This window comes from Arvicanthis niloticus, chromosome 13, assembly GCF_011762505.2.
Source record: "Arvicanthis niloticus isolate mArvNil1 chromosome 13, mArvNil1.pat.X, whole genome shotgun sequence".
NCBI lineage: Eukaryota > Metazoa > Chordata > Mammalia > Rodentia > Muridae > Arvicanthis > Arvicanthis niloticus.
In genome coordinates, this window is record NC_047670.1 from 53,372,091 (window position 1) to 53,397,483 (window position 25,393).

At 47.2% G+C, this 25,393-nt stretch overlaps 1 protein-coding gene across 1 annotated transcript; it reads left to right on the forward strand.

Moving 5' to 3' along the window:
• Positions 1-22,546, forward strand: LOC117719059 (interleukin-3 receptor class 2 subunit beta-like). Its single transcript, XM_034517133.2, has 14 exons — positions 1-88; positions 7,158-7,394; positions 8,449-8,572; positions 11,095-11,282; positions 12,732-12,889; positions 12,968-13,136; positions 13,650-13,785; positions 13,907-14,064; positions 15,372-15,508; positions 16,255-16,414; positions 17,110-17,200; positions 17,404-17,461; positions 18,124-18,227; positions 18,841-22,546. The coding sequence occupies exons 2-14, from the start codon at positions 7,307-7,309 to the stop codon at positions 19,925-19,927; spliced, it is 2,658 nt and encodes an 885-aa protein (XP_034373024.1). The 5' UTR covers positions 1-88; positions 7,158-7,306; the 3' UTR covers positions 19,928-22,546.
• The last annotated feature ends 2,847 nt before the right edge of the window (positions 22,547-25,393 follow it).

Below are 25,393 nucleotides of genomic sequence, written 5' to 3' on the forward strand. Positions count from 1 at the left end.
CAGATGGGCACAAATAAATAGGAAGAGCCTATGGCTCACAGCTACTTGGAGGCTCCCGAAGGAGGCTGCCTGTCCCCCATGTACAGAGGTGAGTGTCTGCCTTCCTGATGCAGAGCTGAGGATAAGCTCAAATAGGGAGGGCTAGGGGGTCTCCAGGATGGAACAGGGCAGGATAAGAAAGCTGGGGTAGCATTTTCCTCAGACTTGGCCTCTCTATGAAGACAATGTCTAAGACTCCAAGGTGGTTTGTAGGGAGTATTCGAGCTGGGTACAAAGTCCAAGCTCTGGGAGGTTTCGGGTAGGGTGTGCTCTGTGGCTCTGGGAGGACCCAGCTTGATCACTCGAGGGCTGGTGGAAGGGAGGACTCCCTCAAATGCTCAGCTGGGACTAAGCACTGGGTTCCTAACTTTGCCACCCTTATATTACTTCTGTCCCTATCCTGAGCTTCAGGTCACACATCTGTGGGCCAGGGTGAGTAGGAGATGTAGACACCTCTCCTGTCAACTAGAAGTGGAAGAAGGTAGGAGAAAGAGAGAGGGTAGAGAAAATTTACCTTCAATGATGAAGAAATGTTGGTGACAGAGCAGAGATGTACAACCTCCCTTGGTACTGGGTATAATCTGGCCAGCTCACTTGGGAAGGGCCCAGAGACATACCAGATTATTCTCTCTCTCTCTCTCTCTCTCTCTCTCTCTCTCTCTCTCTCTCTCTCTCTCTGTGTGTGTGTGTGTGTGTCTGTGTGTGCATGTGCGTGTGTGAGTATATTCTGTTTAATGTCAAAGAAAGACAAAAAAAAAAAAAAAAAAAACCCACAGACACCTGACTTATTAATAGTTAGAATAAGCTAGAATTGTAGACCTTGGAGATGCATTCTTGTGACTAGGTATATATTTAGAAGTGTCAGCTTTTAAATTATCTATCCAATCTGGCAAAGAACACAGCATCCTCGGCTGAAGTTTAAAGATTAGTGATTGTGGAAATTCTACCTTATCTAAACTTTATTTTGAGGTTCCTCAGAATGGGAGGAGATCAGAAACCTGGGCTTATCACCCACTACTTGGAGTTAAGGAACATTCATGAGCAAATACTGCGTACAGTATGTCGTTTGTACACACAACAACAACAACACAAAATCCAGAAACGGAGAGTAGCCCTCCAGCAACCCACTTAAGTCAGTTCTAAAGAGTGACTGTTAGAAAATGAACCCGGAAGAATATAGTTATTTTTTCTACGCTCGTGAGTGAATATATACAAGTAGGTGTTGGTCTGTAGGTTCCAGACAGGGTGCCAAGTTCACCACTTTTCAAGGACAGTGGAGTGTTGAGGACACATCTGGTTTCCCTCTTGGCTAGCACCTCACCATGCCAACGGTCATTCAATTTGTGAGACACATTGGCACTCACCACTGTGTGGGGTCCATTGCTCTGGCAAAGCCCTCTGGCTCACCAATGATATCTCTCCTCCTTTCCTTTGCTCTCATCCAGCCGAGTAAAGCTTTCCTTTCTGTGCCACATTTTCTTCCCTGGCCTTCTGAGATCCAGGAGAAGATCTGACTCAGTGCAGACATGATGCCTTTCTCCAGGTTCCTGAGCATCTCTCAGTCTCACTGACTCCACAAACCCCTTATGGGCCACACATCCTGGAACTTTCCCATCATGCCTTTCTCAAAGCTCTCCACTGTTTCTGTCCTGGTTTGGTCACATGTCCTCCCTGAGCCCATTTCACTTCCCCTGCACACCTGCATAGCATCCATCCTCCAGTCCTGCTGCATCTCTGGCACGAGTCAGTTCCCAGAGGTCTGCTTAAAATGTTAGTTGGGATTCTCCAGTCGTCCCACTGACATAGCACCAGAAGGCAACAGACAGTCCTCTAAAAGTCTTAGTGTGCAGGATGAAGTTTCCCTTCATGCTGCTTCATCATTGTTACCCACATCACTGTCATCCAAACTATTTATTTCATGCATTCAGATTTAGATACACGTGATGAAAATATGTACCCCTGGGTCACCTTTTAAGCTTAAGATATCCTATGTTGTATAAAATATTTCTATGACCTGCCACTGCCCCAGTTTTGTGTGCTCTGGGTGTATGACCATGGATGTGTGGGTACATATGTGTTCATGTGCAGAGGCCAGAGGATACTCTCAGGTGTCCTTCCTAAGATACAGAATGCCTTCTTTTTGAGACAGGGTTTCTCAATGGACTGAAACTCAGTAAGTAGACTGGGCTGTCCCAGCCAGGTAGCCCCTGGGGTATGGCTTTCTCTCTGCATCACCATTGCTGGAACCTAAAGGGTATGCCACCATACTTGGCCTTTTCCATGTGGCTTCTGGGCCTTGGACTCAGGTTCACACACTTGCTAACCTGTATGTCACACACTAAGTCACCTTGCCAGCCCTATCTGTTGGTTTGCATATTGTTTTGCTTTGTGGATTCTGGTTTCAATATTTTACTCAACTTCTAAATTCAAAGATGAAGTTTTAATGCTCTTCCTGGGTTAGTTTGGGGTTTCAGATCTTTAATTCACCTTGGATCTGGATGTAAAGAAACAAGTTAACATGAAAGCATGGTCCCCTCATTGATTAGAAGCCACCAGTCATGAGTGTGCAGTCCCTCTAGGCCTCAGAGGCTGGAGATGGCAGACTAACTTTCTCAGCTCGGACACACTTGGTTATATGCACGATTGTTTTGATGTTTTGCTGTGACTCCAGTTGTTTATTGACCAATGCTCATGCCTCTTCTGCTCCGTGTCTTGAGATTCAGAATCGGCTCGCTCAGGGCATCACACAGCCTTCTATATTCTTTATTACCATTTCCTTGAGCTCCCGGACGATTCTCAGCAAACTGACCCCTGGAGACAGAGGTGGGAAATTCTCCCATGCTAGAGTTGGTCAGCAGGGGCAGCCCAAGTTCCCCAGGCTCTGACACTGGCCTGGGTATCAGGGGAACAAACTCAGGTCATCAGAATGGTTTGCACATTAAACATTTCCATGGCCCTGTCAAGTAAATTGGCCCTTTAGCCTCTTGCTGGCGACGCTCTGGGAGTGGACGTTTGAGCTTCTCTCCTTCCCTTGTCAAGTGCTCCATACATGGACAGCATGCACACTTCCTTAACAAATCTGGATCTGACTGGCTTGTGAAATGGTCCTGTCTGCCCTCCCTTCAAGCATATTTCTTCATGCACTCAGGAATTAGGGTGTAGAAACACTTCTGGTTTCCTGCTTCTCTCCCTCTCTGTCACCCCTACACTCCCCATTTTCTCTCAGATCCTCCTGTCTCTATACTTACCATTCATCCTCAAAGACTATTAAGCCTACCTTGGTTTGTTTTCAGACAGGTTCTGACTGTGTTGCCCAGCCTAGCCCCAAATTCCTAGTCTGGAATAATCCCACCACTCACTCAATAGCATCTTGAATTGACGCCCACACAGGCCCTGACTCAATCCTTCCTCTCAATGCCAGTTCTTGTCTATATTCCACACCTCATTTGGGTTTAATAGCATTCTTGTGCCCTCATAAAGCTGGGCAGGTCCTCAGCCAGTTTTCAGTTCTCCTATTCCCCCGCCCCCTCCCCTGCCTCCTAGCCCCTCCCACCTTAGTCCTCTGAGGTTTTGCCTGGCTCTTGCTGCACCCTGTGCTCACTCAATTTTGCTTCACTCAGTGGCAAATCTTCCCTACTTAACTGCAAAAGCACGCGCGGCTTTTTCCATTCCCACATGGCATGCTGTCTTGCTTTAAATCTGTCTTTCCTGAAAAAACATGCTAGAATAAGTTCTTTTCAGGAAATATCTGAAAATTTCTTCTCTTCTTTCATGTAACCAAAATCTTTGTTTGACCTTTGAACAGCAATAAAGACTTGGTCTTTTTAAATTTATTTTGCATATTATTGTTTATGTGGGACAAGGCACACATGTCTCACAGTATGGGTGGCTCTCAGCAGCTTCATTCTCTCCACTGTGGAATCGGAGACTTGAACTCACATCTTTCAGACTTGTGCAAATACTTTTACCTGCTGAACCGTCCCCCAGTCCCCTTGCTATGTGTTTAGAAACTAGGGTCTCTTCTCAGAAATTATCTGCCAAGATGACCTTTGCCCTATTGGAGGCAGCCTGCTGTGTGTTTCCTTCTGGAAGCTCCGACAATACCCTTCTGTTCTTGGAAGACTGAATGTTCACATTACTGCATAAGGGAGTTTGATGTTCCACTGGGGGACCTTGGGAGTTTGAACTCAGTCTCTGCCCCTTAGTCAGCAGCGCCTTCTTGAATCAAGTTTCCCCCTCTTGTTTCTTGATTAGTGGAGAGCCATCTTCTTTAAACCCAGAGGATATTTCCAGCTGCAATTTAATGGCATAGAGAAGCTCCCATGAGCAATGCATAACCCCACAGCTGTTCCGTTTTCCCCTCACAGAGAGACTCGCAGAAGCAGACCTTATGCTGAGGTGGGTACCTCAGAGGGACAGGAAGAAGCCAGATTCTTTTTCTATCACACCTTCCTTTCATGGGGCTTCCATCCTTTCCTTATGATCCAAAATGGCTACTGGAGTTCCAACTGTCATTTCTGAGATATAGGAAGAAAAGACAAAAGTGAAACAAACAGACTTCTTCCCATGTGAGCCCATGCCTTTTAAGTAGTCTGTGGAAAGATACATACAGGGCTTTCTGTCATGACTCCTTGGATAGGATTTAGTCATGTGACCATGCCTAGTGGCAGGAGAGAGTAAGAAGTATCCTTACCTTTTATTCTGGTGAATAATGACCCCATAAATGCAGGAGACAGCGAGGCAGCTGACACTGCTCCCATGCTTATCCCTGATCCTCTACCCTCAGCTTGGTCTGCTTCCCAGTGCTTCCGTGGTATTCTGAGAGTGTCCCCTGCTTGGCCTTGGCCCCATCTTTGCACATCCACCTCAGTCGGGTGCTTGACTGTGATGTCCATTCTATGACATCACTTATCACTGCACTGATATTTCTAAAAGCCAGAGTCTCCTATCTTAGGACTTCTTGGCTTTTTTTTTTCTCAACAGCAGTCTGTGTTGAAATTGCTGTAGGCTCTGCAGTCACCAAGCGGTCCAGGCTCAGAGGTTCAACTTTTCCTGTCCTTGAACTCTGTCCTATCAGTAAAATATGGCAGAGCAGTCTGAGTTGGGGCAGACATAGGACACATGTGCCACCAATGATCAGGAAATAACAAGCTCTCAGGGAAGCATGGTTAGAGAGGGCAGGTCCTCAGCCAACCCACCTGGGCTCAGCCCCAGCCTGCCTCACACACCTGTGCCACTGTAGCCCATCAATCCACACCCCTATACCAATTCCTGTAGCAAGGATTCTAACAGCTGCCTTGACCAAGAAGCATTGATTTCCTCAAAGCACACTTCCTGGCTGATGATGGGCATTAAACCTCAGTCGGCTGCTAACATGAATACTCCGTGTGTATTTAAATGGATGACACAACTCTCTTGTCTTTTACAGTAGATGATAATTTGTTCTCCATGATTTCATTTGTTAGGGACTCAATACTCATGGACCCCAAAACTCATAAGTTGAAACTCCATCCCCAAGGGGAGGGTACTGGAGACCAGTGTCCTTACATTAGACATCCCAGGAGGCTCCCTTGATGCCCCCACTATGGCAGTATCAGTGAGGAAGAGGCCTCATCTGACCTCAGACCTTCGTGTGTGTTGACCTTGGCTTTGCCACTTTCCAGAAATTCAAGAAATAAATTTCTGTGGTTTTTATGAACTATCGGTGGTGTTTCGTGACAGCAATCCTCCCAGATGAAGACATTGGTCGTTGGTACATGCCTTTTTTCCCCTTGCTCAGTGACTCTGTAGGCTTTATGAAAGGCAGGCAGTTGGCTGCAAAACCCTTTCATCCCTCTGTCACAGAATCCTTTGGTTACTTTTAAGCATACACAGCTCAAGGGCACCAGCAGCAAAGGTTTGAACTGATTTAGTTTGTAACTTTTTAACTGACCTTATTATGGGAGGGTGAGACAGAAATTTGGGTTTGTGAGTATTGTTATTCATCATGTGAGTATTTTCAAATGGGATACTCCATCATTTTATGCTGTTGACTGGTTCCTTTTCCATTCTTATTGAATCTTATGGGGGTAAAATAACACTTGTTCCAATCAGGTGTCCAGTGACTAGATAAGCAGATGGCTGATAGGTAGGAGATAGGTAAACATACATAGATAGATAGATAGATAGATAGATAGATAGATAGATAGATAGTTTGATAGATAGATGTATATAGTTGCTTCATGGATAGATAATAGATGATAGATTGATAAAAGTAAGATAGATAGATGATTGGCAGATGAAAGATAGATGATAAATAGGTAGGTAAGTAGATAGATAGATAGATAGATAGATAGATAGATAGGTGATTGATAGATGATAGATGGATGGATGGTAGATAGATGATTGATAGACAGATAAGTGGCTTATAGGTGAATAAATAGACAGACATAGATACATAATACAGACACATGGATGATACAAGAATGGATAAGCAGATGTGTACACATATAGGAGAGTAATATATAGATGTATAGGTAGATGGATGACTTGATAGACAGATGGACAGTTGGGTGTGTGCTGTAAGCATCTTGACTCAAGTTTCAAATGGCTGTAGGAGAGGATGCAACAGCAATGGCTCTGCTCCTCTGGTACTTCCCTACTGAACTCAGTGAAAGCAAGGAAATCCCCAGGCTTCGGAGAAAGGGGAACTGGGAAGCAGAGGGGCCTGTGGGAGACCTGAAGGTAAACTAAGCAGAGGTGGGGAGAGCACCAGTCTCTGCCTGTGCTAGAGAACAAGGTTGGGTGTGTGTGTGTGCAGAGACAGAAACAAGAGAGCCGTCACACCTAGGCGTGCCTTGCCACCATTACCACATCCATCAAAGCCATGAGTGGAGCCTGATGTAACTTAAACAGCAGCCTCACTCTCATCTCTGGGAAGCACACTGTGGTCTGAAGATGGACCTACTGACTCAGAAGTCAACAATCCCAACTCTTTTATGATCAAGCTTTACCCCAATGAGGCTTAAGAAAAGAGAACACTCATAGGGCACTGCACAGCAGGGTGTCTTGTCTGGGTTCTGGTCACATGGCATCAGCAGTGTCCTGGGCAGCTCTCAGCCTTACACATCATTTTGCAGCCCCAGAGGATGCAGTCGAGAAGTGAAGAATCACAAGCCCTGTAACATGAGTGTGGTCCAATCCTCAGCCAAGCAGCAATACAGAACCACAAGACAATGAGGACACCACCCTGCCCATAGCTTCCTGTACAGACACCTAAAGTGCCAAAATGGACCAGCAAGGGACACTTAACTGGGGGCTGCCCTACATGGCTCTGGTGGCTCTCTGCTGGACACACGGGGCAACAGAGGCAGAAAGTAAGTCTGAAGACCCCTTTCCTTTCCATTTTCCCTTTTTACTGTTGGGTCTGGGAGGAGCTGTACCCACCATAAGTCCAGAAGCTCCCAGCACCCCTGCAGCTCAGGCCATGTATCCAATCTGGCTTTTCCTGGCTCTCCTACATTCTTTCTCTCCTTCAGTGTTCCCCTGTCCCCTGTCTTCCCTGTTCTTCATGTTCCTGCTCATTCTTGCCTGGTCCTGGCACATCCAGCTCAATGGTATCCCTCTCCACCCATATTACTCAGCTTATCCCCCAAAAAGCCAACCTCCAATGAGCCAGCATCTTCTCTGCTCATCCCCCAGACCTGCTGTTCCTCTATGGACTTCCATTCCCATAACCCTTGCTCTGGGCACCTTTAACCTAAGGATCTTTCTTCCACAATATCTCTAGCCCTCCTCTCTACTCAGAGGCCCTATGGGATACTCTGGAGTGTCCTGAAGCTAGAAAGCTTTCCCTTGAGGCCCATGGACTTCCTCAGACAATGTAGGAGCCACTTTCACATTAGCAAGCCCAGCTTTAGCGAGAGGCCAAGGCTTAGCAGATCAGGACCCTGGAAAGGGATATGCCAGGTGCTTTTCAGGCACTGCTATGTCTGTCCTACTAAGTGACACCTCAGAGAACAGAGACGGGCCTAAGCAGTATGCTACTTGAGGATATGTGCAGCACAGAACATACACCACGGATGAGAATCCCCTGTGATCCCATGTTCCTGACTGAAAAGGAACGTCCTCATCATGGTCCCCAACACAGCCACACCGGGCTCAGGGCCTCTACCTCATCTCCTGGGCCTCAGCAGGAAGCTAGAGAGTAGGGATTTCTGGTGCATGCATTTAATCTCAGTAATCAGGGTTACAGAGTCAGGAGGATCTCTGTGAGTTTGTTGCTAGCAAGTTTCAGGCAGCCTGGGTTATATAGAAAGACCCTGTCTCTAAAACGATACTTGTGTGGGACAGGAGTGAGAGAGACAGGGGACACCTGGACACCTGGAGGGGAGAGGATGACCCTCCTGATTCTCTGCTTCTCCTCACCAGAAACTGTCCCTCTGAAAACTCTGCAGTGCTACAACGACTACACCAAACAGATCATCTGCAGCTGGGCTGACACGGAGGATGCCCAGGGAATCATTAACATGACCCTCTATCACCAGCAAGAGAAGTGAGTGCCACTGAGCTCATTGGCGTTGCTGTCCACCAACATGTCTCCTGCCTCTGTGTTGTCAGTGATTGCAGCCATCATCCCTGGTCACTCTGCATGTGTGCTATCCTGCCATCCCAACAGCTGCTTTTGTTGCAGCTCCAGGCCTCTCCTGCCCTGAGCATGCTGTCTCTCTACTCCCTCCTCATCAACACCACCCTCCAGTAGCTGTTCTTCTCATCGTCCTCTCATCTCTCCAGATTTTCTTGCATTAATGCAGTCCCCCTCTCCAATTTGGCTATCTCCAAGGGCATCAAACTGCACCTGTCAATGAGAAATACTCCTAGCCCAATGGCCAGGCCTGAACCATCTTCACCAAACCACCCAGGATGGCCTCCTGGGGCTCACCTTTACCTGCATCCTGGTCCCCACACTCGCTGAGGTCCCCTGGTGTCTCTCACAACTCTTTCTGGTCTCTTTGCTTCCCCTTTCTCTTCTGTCCCCTGGAGAGGGTGAGACCTGGAATGCAGCCCTGGCTTCCTGTCTATATGCAGTCTTTGGAGATCTTGTGGACAGAGATCCTTGGATGAGGATGGTCAACTCCAGCACAGATGACCCAGCCTGCCACTCGAGCGCCTCTCCTTCTTTTTATCTGAGTAATCCATTTCTCTGACTCCAAATGTCATAAACCAAATTTCACTCTTTCTGCGGGGATAGTCCAGCATGTCTTGTCTCAACATCTCTCTTTATTACCTGGGAAGAGATCACAGCTTGACTAAATGACTCTGAAGCCTGGTTTTAAATGTCTTCTCCCTCCTTTCCTGCTCCTTAGTCAACACTACTAAGTTTCTCTCCCAATCAGATGCAAGTCTAACCAAGTTGGACAGCAGCACCACCATTCAATCTACTTACAATGACCAGGATGGAGCTATCTTGTTACTTTGTCATCCTAAGCCTTCAAATCATGCACCAAACCATGTCCCTCACTTCATCAGTGCCAGTCCTTGCCTGCTTGCTACTAACACAATGCAACCTACATTCCTTGTGACCAGACCTATGACTGTTTTGCTAACAGCAGGAGAGCCAGTACTCAGAGAAAGTAATTAGGACCAGGGAAAGGACAGACTGACAAGTGTACAAGCTAAAGGTGTCAGGAAGTGAGTCACCAAAGAACACCCTGTGCTGACATCACAAGTGTAGGAGTTCAGTAGGGACTTGGGGAGAGGGTCCTTTTGGTCTCAGGTGGGCTTTGAGGCACCTACCAAGTGATCATAAGATTCAGAGTGATCTGGGTTTCAGACACAGAGCTTCAATTGTATGAAGGTCGCTGGCTGTCCTGGGTGCTCCACATCTAGAGAGAAATTACTAATCTGAAAGCTTTATGAACGTCTCTCTTCAGTTTCTTCACTCTGGAATAGTATCCTTGCAGGGGAAGAAACAGAGAAGAGGAGGAGAGCAGATAAGCTTCACCTTGAGAATGACCTTAGCCCAGTTATGTGACCTTGGTCAGAGATGCTGTGTACAGCAAAGCTCACCATGAAGACCAAGAATAACACACTGCTCTGTGGAATGGCTGCCAAAATTAGTGATGTTAAAGTCAACTAGAAGTCTCTGAAGCCTGGAGCTTTATGCTGCACCCAGTTTGCAGTCAGATTTATTGTGATGTGGCGCGAGCAATCTAATATACTAGAAAGACACTAGACTGTATACAGTCTATGTCACAGACTATACATCCACTTACAGACCTGGTGGCAGCCCCAGGGACTTTGCAAGTGCTGCACTCAGCCTGCTGACAATTTGCCTGTTTTTTTTCTCACAAGTCCTTGTAGATTCTGATCAAACTGCACGCAGTCAGTCTGTCCATACTCCTCACAGACACATCTAGGCTCCTCATCCTTGCGTGTTTGTTTTATTCTACATTTTCTAATGACAATATAGTACTTAGTGATGTAGTGTGTGCCTGTTCCCATCAGGATGCTCACGGCATGGGCAGGTACGTGTGCATGTACGTGTGTGTGTGTGTGTGTGTGTGTGTGTGTGTGTGTGTGTGTGTGTGAATGTACATGTGTGGGGGGATCTGTGTGGTGTGAGTATGTCTTTGTATATATATATATGTGTGTGTGTGTGTGTATGTGTGTGCATATATGTGTATGTATGTGTCTTTGTCTGTACATGTGTATGTCTCTCTACCTATGTGTTTGTCTGTGTGTCTCTGTGTGCATGTGTGTGTTTCTCTGTTTCTGTGTATGTTTGTGTTTGTGTTTGTGTCTGTGTGTCTCTGTTTGCATGTATATAAGCTGTGTGTATGTGTCTCTGTATGCATGTGAGTCTCCATCTCCCTATGTCTGTGTATCTGTGTGTCTGTCTGTGGGTGTGAATCTCTGTCTCTCTGTCTCTCTGTCACTCTGTCTCTCTATATCTCTCTACCTCTTTCATGCGTGTGTGTGTGTGTGTGTGTGTGTGTGTGTGTGTTGTGCACTGCCAGACACTGTTCTTGGATACAAGCAGTCACTTAGTAGAAACTAATGAAAGTTCCCTAACAGAAAACAGCCAGTGTCCTGTGAACTCAGTAAGGACCTCCTATGGTCAGAGTGCCCGTCATCCCACCTCTGTGTGCCCAGAAGATGTAACATCTCCCATACAAGTTTTTACACCACGAGTAAAGACTACTACTTCTTCCAGCCAGATCGTGATCTGGGTATCCAGCTCATGCTTCCACTGGCCCGGCATGGTGAGGAGCTGGGGTCCTGCCTAGAAAGTGGGTCCAAGAGTTGGCAGGATACTGGAGATGGGCTAGAGTGAGGGTCTCCCAGGTTTAGGGACCCTGTCCTGGGGTTGGAACAGACATGATGTGAGGCCTCTACACGAGGCTGCTCCTGTCCCAGCTGCTTCTGACACCTAACAAGCAACAAAGCTCCCCTCCTGGAGCAGCTGTGCCTGTGACTCCTGTAGAACTTTCCAGGGAACAGAACTCTGCTGTCTGTTGTCTTGGCCCATGGCTGCAACACCTTGCCCTATCCCTGAGACTCCAAGGGCCACAGAGATTCCCCAAGTACTACCATGGTGCAGGGATGACCAAGAGGAGTCTCATTGTCAGGCACTTTCCATGCTTCCTACCCAGATCCAGGCTCCTCACACCCTCTCTTGACCCCAGACTGTGCAGCAGGCCCACAAGGCCCGTGTTTACACCGTGATCTGAAGTGGTGTCAAGGATCATCTGTGAGGTTTTCTTAGGGACTATAGGAGACATGTTACCAGCACTGCAGCCTCATGGAGAAACTAGGCTTGTATTGGCCCTCTAGACCACAGCATATGTGTCCTTAGGGGGATATTGTAAGTCCTCTTTGACCACCCACAATGCTAGGATGAGGGCTTTTATCACGTGATAGCTGCTGTTGTCTGAAAGTGTCCATCCTAATGGGGACTCAGAGGTGCAGACTTAAAAATTAGAAGCCAGCTGCCCCATCCTAGGAGTAGAAACCAAAGGGCTCTGGCAATTAGGATGGACGTCCCAGAAAAAAGATAAGACCCCTGCAGCCAAGTACTGGTTTGGGAGGATCACAGACCCAGAAGCAATTCTTAGGCAGGAAACCACAAGTGCAAAGGGGGCCTGAGTGGGAGATCTGGAGACAGTGGGGCATGCTGCATACACCAGGCATGTGTATTGTATTCTAGGAAGCATCATTCAAAAGACTGGACTATGGCAGAGAAAACATGAGATACAGGCAGCTGCATCTCTAGCCTTGAACTAGTGAAGGGGAACAGAAAAGAGATAAACTTAGCCTGGTGTAAAAAGACAGACACGGGTGCTACAATGAGCTGCAGCTGGACAAGAAGTGGGATAAAGGCTTCTATTGGGGCACAGGAGTCCAAGAAAGTCATGGGGGGTGGGGGTTACACTTATGCTGGGCTAGAGCAGTCAGTGATAGGCACTTGAACTATTAGGATTTCTAGCAGAGGAGGGGCCCACTAGCTCACAGCACCCTCTTCTGGGCAGAAAGCATCAGTACACAGCAGGACAAAAGGAGGCCCCACTGAGTTGAATGTCCAGCCCTTGTAAGGCAGAATCACTGCCAAATGTACACTTTGCAGGTTTTAGCAAAAGTGGAACCCAGACGGCCAGCTGTCCTCAGCTCCCTCAGTGTGCATCCCCTATAAACCCTCTGTTTCCCTCCCTTAGTGCAGCCACCGCCTCCCAAGGACATCCGCATCAGCCCCTCTGGGGATCACTTTCTGCTGGAGTGGAGTATGTCACCTGGGGATGCCCAAGTGTCCTGGCTTTCACAAGAGGACATACAGTTTGAGGTGGCTTATAAGCAGCTTCAGGACTCCTGGGAGGTAGGACCCTGAGCTGTCTGTGCCCACCCTTGTGGGATGGCCTGTCAGGCTCCTCCTTCAGCTCCCCTATCTCCACAGGATGCCTCCAGCCTCCACACTAGCAACTCTTGGGTCACTCTCCAGCCAAGGCTCTTCCTACCCAACAATATCTATGTGGCCCGTGTGCGCACTCAGCTGTCCCCACGTTCAAGCTTCTCTGGCAGACCCAGCAGATGGAGCCCAGAGGTACACTGGAACTCCCAGCCAGGTAATGGAGCTGGTAGGAAATGCCCCTCTTAGGAGCCCAGAAGTGGAGACGGTCTAGACCTAAGTGAGGCTCCAGGATCTCCCTTACCTCGTCCTCAGTGTCTCCTACCAGGCCTGTGTCCCCAGTATTCCGTCTGGGCCACTCTGTCACACACATGCTTGGCTCTCTGTCAACATCCATGTTCTGTTAATGACTGCTATGCAGTCATGACTGCAATAACACCAGCAGCATAGACCTGTGTGTTTACAAATGCTGGGCTGTTTGTAGGGTCACCTATGTCTCTGAGTTCATTCTAGCACTCAACATTTAGAGCTGGTCCACCTCTCCCAAGATGGGGCAGAGGTACCTGGGTCTTCTCAAGCTGGGGACACACATCTGGCAGGCTCAGAGCAGAGTCGAGCTGATGTCCTCAGCCAGGCTCTGCTGCCCACAAGAACCTCTTCTCTGTGAGTAACCTGGTGTCCCAACCAGTGAGAGAGGGTGGACTGGCTGAGGGAGTGTGTATTCCCACAGGAGACAAGGCCCAGCCACAGAATCTTCAGTGCTTCTTTAATGGGATCCAGTCCCTCAACTGCTCCTGGGAGGTGTGGACCCAGATAACTGGCTCTGTTTCCTTTGGACTCTTCTATCGCCCCAGCCCTGAAGCTCCGTGAGTGTCCCCCGTTCGTATTGCCTTGCTTCTTCTTATCCCCAGGGCCGCACCACTTTGAGGTCTTACCTGGATCTGACATTCCCCCAACCCTACTCTCAGCTCAACTGTACTTCTCCAGGGAGAAGGAATGCTCTCCTGTGGTGAAGGAGCTGCAGACCGGCCTCTACACCCGCTACCACTGCAGTCTAACTGTGCCTGACCCCAGTGCGCACAACCGGTACACTGTCTCTGTTAAGCACCTGGTACAAGGAAAGTTAATCAGCAGCTATGACCACAGTGAGTTTGCCCTGCCTCTGCATGACTTCCCAGTACCATAGGGGTCCATTGGGTCACCTCAATAAACACAGGAACCTATCTGGAATCTTTGCGTTTGCCACTTTCAAAGATTTGCAGATTTTTTTACACACAGAGATAACATGACTATTCTTGGATTGGGTGTGTGTCTCAGTGGGTTAGGGCAATTGATGAACAGGCATGAGTTCAAATCCCAGGACCCACATAAAAAATCATTGAGCGTGCCCATATTCACCTGACTTGCTAGTCCATGCTGACTTCAGGCAACTCCCACAGCCACTGAAGCAGCAGAGGGAAGATGCTAAAAGGGAAAAATGGAGAGAGAGAGCTCTCCACTGCCCAGTCTTTATCTTCTCCAGACTCAGTTTTCCCATATATACAATGGGGAAATGAAAGGAGCTCACAGGGGAAAGGGGAAGATGAAGTGAGGGAGTAGCCACAGAGTGAGTGTGTTGCCCAGGGCTGGAACAGTGGATGGACCAAGATAGAATGCCATGGGTTTTTTTTTTTTCATGCTTTAAACACTGGCAGTGAAGCACCAACAAGCTCTGGGCCACCCAGGCTTACCTCAGGTGCTCTCCCTCTTCCAGGGACCAACATGGGATAACACTGTTATGAGGTAATGATGGACTTTTGCCTTTGTTACTTTTTCATTGCTATGACAAGACATGACCAATGCAACTTATAGAAGAGAGTTTACTTTGGGATTATGGTTCCAGGGGGTGAGAATTCATGGTGCAGAGCAGTTGTAGCAAGGTTCAGAGGCAGGAAGCTGGAGGAGGGACTGAGAGCTCACGTCTTTCATTGCTTGCTTGCTTACTTACTTGCTTGCTGGTTAGTTGGCTAGTTGGTTTTTCAAGACAGAGTCTCTCTCTGTAGCTCTGGCTGTCCTGAAAGTCACCTTGTAGAACATACTAACCTCACATCCATGGAGATCTGCCTGCCTATCTCCCAAGTGCTAGAACTAAAGGCATGTGTCACCATGCTCACATCTTGAACCACAAGCCAAAGGCAAAGTACAACTAAAGACCCCACTCACAGGCCCCAGTAACACACCTCCGCCAATGAGACCACACCTCCTCATCCTTCCCAAACAGTTCAAACTGGGGACCATACAAAGGATTCAAACATATGAACCTACGGGACCATTCTCATTCAAAGAGCCACAGAGTTCAAAGGAGACAGAGTGTCTGGGGTTGGGGATATTGGTCCAGAGTGAAGGGTATCTTTACCAGCTTGGATACTCTGCTGGGGGGAGGACATGATGCCTGAAATTATCCTCCCTCCAGTCCAGATGCATCCTCCAACCCTGAATTTGACCAAGAACAGAGACAGCTACAGCCTGCTTTGGGAAGCTCAGAAAATATCCTCATATACAACACACACATTCGAGGTCCAGTACAAGAAGAAATTGGACAGCTGGGAGGTGAGGTCCAGGACCAGGGGGACATTATATACAGGGAGAAGAAAGGGAGGACATTCTAGGAAGCCCTATTTTCCAGGAGCCCGAATACTGTGCCTTACGATCCTCATGATCAACAAATGACAATCCAATTTCTTGATTAAAGATGTCAGTTCAGAAAGGTGATATGACATGGTCACAGGGCCAGTGCTTCCCTGAACTGAGGGCAAGACTGGCAGAGTTATGGAATGAAGGTTTCAAAGATCACCAAGGCCTAGGTATATTTTATCCCTAGAACCAGATCTGACCCCATGGTATAGCTGCTGAGAGACAATCCTGCCAAGCACACATCTCACACATACAGAGGCCTGCCACCTAGATGCTGACCCTAGGGCTACATAGAGCTTACAGCGGGACCAGTCAGCCAGGATTCTAACTTTAGACATGAAGTGGAAAAACGGGCCAACAGAGAGTCAGGAGAAAGTCAATCCTGACCCCCAACACATAGCCTAGGATCCAGCAAACTAGCATGATGTTCCTGGATCAGACAGACATTGGGAGGTGGAGAGAGCCTGATCTTGAGCCTGAATGCAGCTGTCAGGGCGGGAAGAGGTGGCATCTGGAGCCACCACAGTGGTTGGTACAGCAGGCTCTGGACTGGCATCCTGGACCTGACTAGAGATTCGATGGATTTGGAGGTGGCTGCAGGGAAGGCAGCTGAGCCCCTAAACCTGGCTAGAGGCTCAGCATCAGCACATCTGTCCCTGCAGGACAGCAAAAAGGAGACCCTCAGTAATAACAATGGCATGAACCTGCCACAGCTGGATCCTGCCACCTCATACTGTGCCAGAGTGAGAGTCAAGCACCTCCAGAGCGACTATGGGCTCTGGAGCGAGTGGAGCAATGAGGCCACTTGGACGACTGACTGGGGTATGTCCCTCGGCCACCACCACACTCCTACCTTTGTGACAGCCATGATTGGTCAATGTGGGTTTCTTGTCACCATGGCTGCAAAGGTATTCTAGTTATGCACACAGATGAGTGGGGAGGTTGGGGGGGGGATCCATCAGTCCTGCCGATTTCCCTTCCCTTGACACCTGCATTCAACGCTGGTCCATCCCATGGTGACAGCCTGACACACGCTGTGCAAGATTAAATGAGGACGTGGGCTGGGGGATGGTAATGAAGCATTCCACATGGTCAGCCCTGTCCAAGGGGGGATCTCAGGGTGACAGTCAGTTTGGCAGAAGGAGGACTAGAGCCACAACCTCAGGAGATGGGGAGGGGACTTAAAGGGCCCAGGTCAAGAAGCTAGGGTGCTGCCAGAGGGACCTTCTGTGGCAAACCTTCTCATCTTCTCTGACCCTCCCTGGGTCAGAAACCATGCCCCATACTCCTTATTTCAAGAATTCCTCCCAGTCGCCAAACTCAGTCATTCCCTCCAAACCCCCAGTGTACTGCTGCTGCTTAGAGCAGAATGTCCTCCAATTGAGCACAGGGTACAGACCCAGGGTTTCTTCCCAGGTCTATGGCCTTTCTCACAGAGGGCCTGGGGGACACTAGCCTCCTCCTCTAGCCTGCATCTTGTGCCTCTCACCTAATGCTGCTTCTCCTTGTTGAACAAGTGATGCCCACGCTATGGACAGTCCTCATCCTGGTCGTTCTCATGCTCATCTTGCTCCTGGCCCTCCGCTTTGGATGTGTGTATGGGTACAGGTAAGTGCAGCCTGTGGGCAGAGGAAAGTGAAAACCACTCTCTGGGGTCACAGGGATAACACAGCCGGGCACACTATCATTCCCAGCCTATCACCTACTCCCCTGGTGTCAGTTTTCCCTCTATACATGGGCACAGAAGGAGCTGGCCCAGAGGTCTCTGGAACCTCGAATACACAGGTCCCCACCCTCCTGCTATCTTCCAGGCTGTACAGGAAGTGGAAAGAGAATATCCCCAACCCCAGCAAGAGCCTCCTGTTCCAGGTAAGAAGGCAGGCCCTGCTGCTGGCTCCCTGTCCCATTACTGTCACAGTGGGGAAGGGTGGAGGTGCTGAAAGGGTAGGCGAGCAGAAGGTGGGTCTCTGGTACTGCTAGGGTACCCTAAGGAAAAGGAGTCTCACAAATTGCCCTGAGTTCTATCTGGAGCCACAGACAGAATGAAAGCACTCTCCTACACAACATGGCTCAGGAGAGTCTGCTCCTGGGGATAGAGAGGGGGCTGAGAGGCTCCAGGACAGGACTTAATCCTAGCACAGCAAGATGCCTCTGAGCTCCTGGGAGAGATGGCTGCAGCCAGGGTGTCTCTAGAGGGTGAGTTCCTGAGATGGGAAGGTGAAGAACAGGACAAAGCTGTTCGTGTCTCACAGAACAATGGTCATGGGTAGACACCAGTGCCATGAGAGAAGAAGCTCTAGGGGGCAGTATGGTTGCCCCCTCAAGAGGTTTAGAGATAAGGGAATTCACAACCCCTCAGTTGCCTCTATATTTCTTGGAGTCAGAGGCCTGAGCCAGGCCCCCCATGAGGACATTCTTTCCATGTATGGAGCTTGTACAAGATACCATGTGCACAGGTTGCCCCCCACTTTCCCCTTCTTCATGTTGTGCCACATTCACAGACACAAATGTTTTTTTTTTTTCCTTTCTAGGATGGAGGTAAAGGGCTCTGGCCCCCTGGCAGCATGGCAGCCTTCACAACTAAGAACCCCACTGCCCAGGGACCACAGAGCAACCTTTTCGCTGAGCAACTTGGGTGAGCAGTTTGACTCTGACTCTTGGGGAGCCTATGAGAGGGAACCTCTTTGTGCTGCACATCAGAGTAGCCTTGCATCTCTGAATAGATAATAGGAGATGGTGCCCCACTGTAGCAAGTGCCTCTCCACATTGACATGAGAAGTTTTGTTTTTTGTTTTTTTTTTTGTTTTTTTTTCTAACTCCCAGGTTAGGTTGAAACAAACAAGGAACCAGAAGTAGCATCCTGGAGCATGAAGCCACTTCTGGCCAGGTTACCTGTGTAAACCCAGCAATTGCAATGTCCTCATGGGTGGCTGAACATGCATATTGTAGGAATTCAGCCTGCTAAGCCCACCTGTCAGGGAGTCAGTAGCCAAGAATGGTACAGAGGCATGTGTGAACCCGGCCCTGAAGACTGCAAGGAACAAAAGATAGGGTGGTGGTGTGACTGAGCCCTGGGACTCATGATACTTTGGGACACTGGACACACACCCTGTCATTCACAGGATCTCATGCCTCAGTGCTTACTCTGATGCCTGGAGGAAGGGTCAGGCCTTCCAGAGAGCCTCACCTGCTCTGCATATACACTAAGTATGTAAGTACAGCATCTCTGCCTGTATTGTCCCTCACAGGGTGTCATATACACATTTGGAGGACAACGAAGTATCACCTCTCACCATAGAGGACCCTAACATGGTTCGAGATCCACCATCTGGGCCTGATACAACCCCAGCCGCCTCATCTGAACCAACAGAGCAGCCTTCCCATGTTCAAGGAAACCCACCAACTCCTTCTGGCAGACCTAAGAAGCAAATACCCAGCTTTGACTTCAATGGCCCCTACTTGGGGCCTCCCCAATCCCACTCCCTGCCTGATCTCCCAGGCCAGCTGGTTTTCCCCCAGGTGGGTGGGAGGCTAAAGCCAGCACTGCCAGGCTCCTTGGAGTACATGTGTCTGCCCCCTGGAGGACAAGTGCAATTGGTCCCATTGTCCCAGGTGATGGGGCAGGGGCAGGCTGTGGACTGGCAGTGTGGGTCCAGCCTGGAGACCACAGGGAGCCCTTCCATGGAACCAAAGGAGAGCCCTCCAGTTGAGCTGAGTGTAGAGGAACAGGAGCCAAGGGACAACCCAGTGACTCTGCCCATATACTCTGGGGGCCATGAGGACAGTATGATGGCCTCTGATTATGTCACTCCTGCAGATCTGGTGCTCACTCTGCCCACAGAGCCCCTGTCTACCTCTCTGGGCCCCTCTCTAGGGTTCCTCTCAGCCCAAAGCCCCAGTCTCTGTCTTGAGCTGCCCAGGGTCCCCTCTGGAAGCCCAGCTCTTGGGCCACCAGAGTTTGAGGACTATGTGAAGCTCCCTCCAATCATGAGCCACCCTGCCAAGTCCCCTCCTGGCAATCCTGCTCCTCCTGTGGCAAGTAGCCCCACAGTGAGCCCAGGAGAGCCCAGGGAGGAAGTAGACTCAGCATCCCCATGCCCTGAAGACCTCCTTGTTCTTCAGCAAATTGGGGACTACTGCTTCCTCCCTGGCCTGGGACCTGGCCCCCTCTCACCACACAGTAAGCCACCCTCTCCAGGCCTGTGCCCTGAGACTGAGGACCTAGACCAGGACTTATCTCTCAGAAAGCTTCCCTACCAACCCATGCCCCAGGTGCCAGCTATTCAGTTTTTCAAGTCCCTAAAGCATTGGGACTACCTGTCACCACCGCCTTGAGACAATAGACAGCCTGGGAAGGTGTGCTGAGTCTGCCCCCTCCCAATCTCACCAGCAGCCTTGTGCCTCAGCCTGTGGACCTCAGCTGACCATCACCACAGAACCATCACTGAGATGCGTGTTCTTCCTTGCTCTCTGCCCTGACACAGCAATACCCCACCTGTGCTCTCCTCCTCACCCTCTCTCCTTTTTTCTTCTTTCCATGTCTCCTTCCCTCTATCTCTCTCTTCAGTTTCCTGTCTTCTATAGGATCTTCCTTTCCTTCCCTCTGACTTGTTGGAGTGGGGATGAGGCCTCTGAGGATGAGGCCTGCATGATTTGTTTCAGGTTTAACAAGTGCTGAGTCCATCTTGTCCACCTCAGGCACCAATAACATAGCACATTTCTGGCTCTGTGTAAAGGGGGGGATTCTCAGGTGAGTCCCTTGAGGGGTCAGACTGTAAACTGAACAGGCTCATGTCACTGCAAGAGTAGACATGGTCCTCTATGGTTGTCTGAAGCTCCTGGGGAGGCCTGGGGAACCCTGTAGAGGGCACTGGGGACACTTCTTATGTACAGAAATAAGTGATGTGGACAAAGCTGGACACAGCTGTGGCCAGGCTGGGGAGATGAGGGCCAATGGAGAAGGCTGGGTGTCTAGAACTCATGGTCTCAATGGCAGACAAGCCAAGTTGTGGAACCAGGACAGAGACACCCAGAGACTTAGTCTAGACAGCTGCACTGTTCATTTGTTCTCCCTCCAGCATGCCTGGATACCAGTACTCCCACTGGCTTCAGATGAGGGTCTGCTGTGGGACTGTGGTTCTTGGCAATCACAACCTTCTTGACAATCCAGACACAATGGCATTACGTCATTCTGTTCTCACTTGCATTGTTTGATCATGGTGAAGTTTGCACATGGCTTTTGTGTGTGTCTTGAGTATCTGCCTTTTGTTGGTGGTGGGTGTGGGGAGTTGCAAACCAAGCCTGTGAAGAGTTTTCTCCCTCAGAACTGTCTTCTTTATTGGATGAGACTGAATTGCTCTTTCCACATGGCCCTTTGTGGAACACATGTCTCCCCTGAATGTGCTAATTTTGTGTGGGAGGCACAATGGCTCCCTCAGCAATTACAGGTCTGCACTGCTGTGAGATGGTTCCCCTCTTTGGGGCCATATTTACAGCAGCCTTTGCTGCAAATATACAGGACCCTTCATTTATATTCTTTCTAGTTCTCTCTATATCTAAAGCTTTGAATGAATGGCTTTAACTTTTCTAGAACACATGCTTGCTCTGCAGAGATCTGTCTTTATATATTCCATCTTGAGCCAAGCACATTGTATCATTTCTTCACCTATTTGCTGTCCGTCAGGCACTCCATGATCCATCAAGTCATGAGCTAGATCTGGTCCATCCTATCTCCTGGCCTCCCTCACTTGATGGCAGCTACATCTCTTCACATTTGATTTTGACCTGCGGCAGACAGATCAAGTGTTCCTTGGTCTCTGTTCATTGCAGCAAAGAAAACCACTAACATCTTGAAAGTGTTTCAGTGGCCATGTTCAACAGCCTGTCAATGCTTTCTAATGTGGTCACTCTAGAGAAACAAGCAGGAGAGACCTCCGTATTAAGATATGAACTTCAAATGCCTGCCTTAAGACGGAACACTGTATTAAAAAAAAGGTTTACATATAATAAAATAGCAAAAACAAGGTCGTGTATGTGTGTGTGTGTTTATAGAGTTATGCTAAAATCTAGAGAAGCGAAGGTAATTCTTATAGATGCTTTTAGTCTTTGGACTCTGACTAGAGATAGTTTACACCCTAGACATGGGTTTCAAAAAGCAGTACTCCCATACTATCTGGGGATGCTTTGGAGAAAGAGAAGGAATATGAACTTAGGCTGTTTCAGAGCTCTCCTAGGAAGAGGTGGAGGTCAGGAGACATCCTGCCTCTTCTCTGGCTCCTACTAAAGGAATGCTTAGCTCAGGATCCCTTAAGTCGGATATCTGGGTCCCTCTCATGGGACATCTAGTTCTCTTCCCTCTCTGTCTGTTGTCTGTCCTTGGTGCACCAGTCTGTCCATGTCTGTGTTGTTTGTGTTTTTGCTTTGTTGCTTGAATATTCTGTGTTTCATGTTCAAAAGAAATAAATGGTTAAAACTTTATCTGCTGGATGTTCAGCCTTTGATTCAGTTTTTAACTAGTATCAAAAAAAATGTAAAAATAAAAAGCAGTTTCAATTGTCCTTTGGAGCCCTACACCTGTAGTTAGGTAGTCAAGCACAGCTTGAGAAGCCCTGCCAGGGACTCACTGTCTGTAAAAGCTGCTCTTAAATGGGCCAGCATTTTTTTTTTTTTGGCTTCTATGGTAAGAGCTGACAGTTATTTCTCCTAGAAAACTCTGTGACTATGATTATTGGATTCAGCAGGTGACAAGGTGCTTCTCTTAAAATTATAGCTAGAAAAAGTACAAATTTTGTCGGGTTTTAAATAAGTAAATGTGTGTAGCCACTTCATTTTTGTTTCTGACTGGTTTTAAAAGTATAAATATGTTCTGCATGTCTTGGTTATAGATTATTGGTCTATAAGTTTATTGGGTATGATTAAAAATTTGTAACATTGATAAAATAAAGTTGGTTTAAAACTGGTAACTCAGGGTTGGAGTCATTCTAAACAGCAACATATGGCATGAGCTAACCCAGGGAAACAGGCCTCTAAAGACACGTCCAAACTAGGTAATATTTTATGTACTATAAAGACTTATAAAAGATTTAGGGCAGTGTCTCTTTCAGGAATTGGAGCCTGTACTGTCTTGCATTCGTGTGCAGAAATTGGCAGCCAAACTTTGCAGCATGGGGGTGATGCACTTGGTGTTGATTTTGGAGAAACTGGATTGATTGTTGGAGGTTGAGTTTTACTTTCCAAAGTCATGGTTGTGTGCTGGTGTTACAAGGGAAACTCGAAGATTGTGGCTGAACTACCAATGTTCCATTGGGTGCAATTTGCAGTTAGATCACAGGTTTGGGATTCTAACTCACACATATTTGTAATTAAGAAAAAATCAGGCAGGTGGAGGTTGTTGCATGGTTTGTGAAGTGTTGATGAGACTATAGAACCTGAGGGCTTAGCAGCCTGGTTTGCCTACTCCAGCTGCCATTCCAAGAAATGCATATAGAATTATTATAGATCTGGGGGATTGTTTTTATACTGTTCCTTTACATTCTGGTGACTGTGGGAAGTTTGCATTTAGTGAGTTTGCTTGTAATTTTTGAGAATCCATGAAGCAATATCACTGGAAAGTTTTGCCTCGAGAAGTGGCTAATAGCCTTACATTATGTAAGAAATTTTGTTGCTGCTTTGGTACAAGAAGTTAGGAGTTTCACTCTTTCAGTGTATATTATTCATTGTATGGTATTTTATTAGCTGATTCCTCTGAAAGAGTTTTACTACAAGTCTTTGCTCTCATACCATGAGTTTTAAATTTGGGGGGAGTGCTTGTTGCTCCAGAAAATATTCAAAGGCAATGTCCTTTTAATATTTGGGACCTCAGTTATATCCTAAACAGACTGTGGCACAGAAAATTCCAATTAAAAAGATAGTTAGGGTTGGAAAGATGGCTCAGTCAGTTAAAAGCATTGACTGCTGTTTTGGAGGTCCTAAACATAGTGACCACACATAGTGGCTCACAACCATCTGTAATGGGATCCAGTGCCCTTTTTTTTGGCTTGCAGGTGTACATGCAAAAAAATAGTTTGCTTTTAAAGATTTTCAAAAGTTGTTAGGAGATATTAATTGGCTAAAACCTCATTTTAAGCTTATCATAGGAGAACTTAAACCTCTGTTTGATACCCTCAAGGGGGATGCAAATCCTAATTCCCCTCGACAATTAATTGATGAGGGATGGATAGCTTTGCAGAAGGTGGAGGAAGCTGTTAGACAACAGCAGATGCATTACATAGACTATGCTCAATTGTTGGCTGCTTGCATCCTTGCTACAACTCATGCACCCACAGCAGTCCTTTGGCAAAAGGGGCCATTAATGTGGATTCATCTTTCTTCATCTCCAAATAAAGTTTTAACACCCTATTATGAAGCTGTAGCTTTGTTAATACAGAATTGTAGAATAGAAACAAGAAAATATTTTGGGAAAGAACCTGATGAAATATTTATTCCTCATTCCAAACAGTAATTAAATTGGTTATTGCAGAATACTGATATTTGGCCTGTTGCATGTGCAAACTTTTCAGGCAAAATCGATACTCATTATCCAAAAGACAAGTTGTTACAGTTTTTCCTCTATGCATGCTTTTGTATTTCCTATGAATTTACACATGCAGCCCATAGAAAATGTGCTTATTGCATTTACAGATGGCTCATCCAATGGGAAGGCAGCATATGTGATTGGATCGCATGTTCACTCTCTTGAGTTTCCCCTGCTTTGGCACAAATTATTGAACTACGTACTGTAGCTGCTGTTTTTGAAATGCTGAAAAACAAAGCTTTTAATTTGTATACTGATAGCCAATATGTAGCTCATGGTTTACAATTACTTGAAATTGTTCCTTTTTTGGATACTCGTAATTCTCTATTTGCAATTATTTATGCAAATACAACTCAATTTAAGAAAACATACTGTTCTTTAACTTTGTAAGACATTTAAGAGCTCATACTGGACTGCCCGGACCCCTTAGTGAGGGCAATGCCACAGCAGATTCGTACACCAGCAAGGTTATAGGCATTACACAGGAACAGTTAGCTAAACAATCTCATTCTTTACATCATCAAACTAGTAATAGCTTGAGACAACAATTTGGTATTTCTAGAGAGAAAGACTTGTCCTGAATGTTCTCAGTTTCTTCCTGTACCACATAATGGTGTTAATCCTCGAGGACTTATACCTAAGCAATTATGGCAAACGGATGTTACTCATATTTCTGATTTTGGAAAATTAAAACATGTACATGTGACTATTGACACCTTTTTAGGCCTTCTAGTTGTAACTGCTTTAACAGGAGAAACAACTAAAAATGTAATTAGTCATTGCCTGTGTTGTTTTTCTATGCTAGCTATTCCACATCAAATTAAAACAGATAATGGAACTGGCTATTACAGTCAAGCATTTGAGATGTTTTGCAAACAATTTAATATTACCCGTATTACTGGTATTCCTTTTAATCAAGGACAAGGTATTAAGAAACAGGTATTGGGGAACTTTAAAACAATATCTTCATAAAATAAAAAAGAGGGAGTTATATCACATACACTACTAATTTATTTAAATCGTGTCCTGTTATGCTAAAATTTTAAAATTTGGATGCCAAGTAACTCTCTGAGTGTCTATGTCATCCTACAACTAGGCATAATTATGCCTAGGTGAAATGGAAGGATCCACTTACAGGCATATGCCATGATCCAAATCAGGTATTTAATATGGGGAAGAGGGCATGTTTGCATTTCTTCTGCAGGATGCTGCAGGAGCATGGTGGTGAC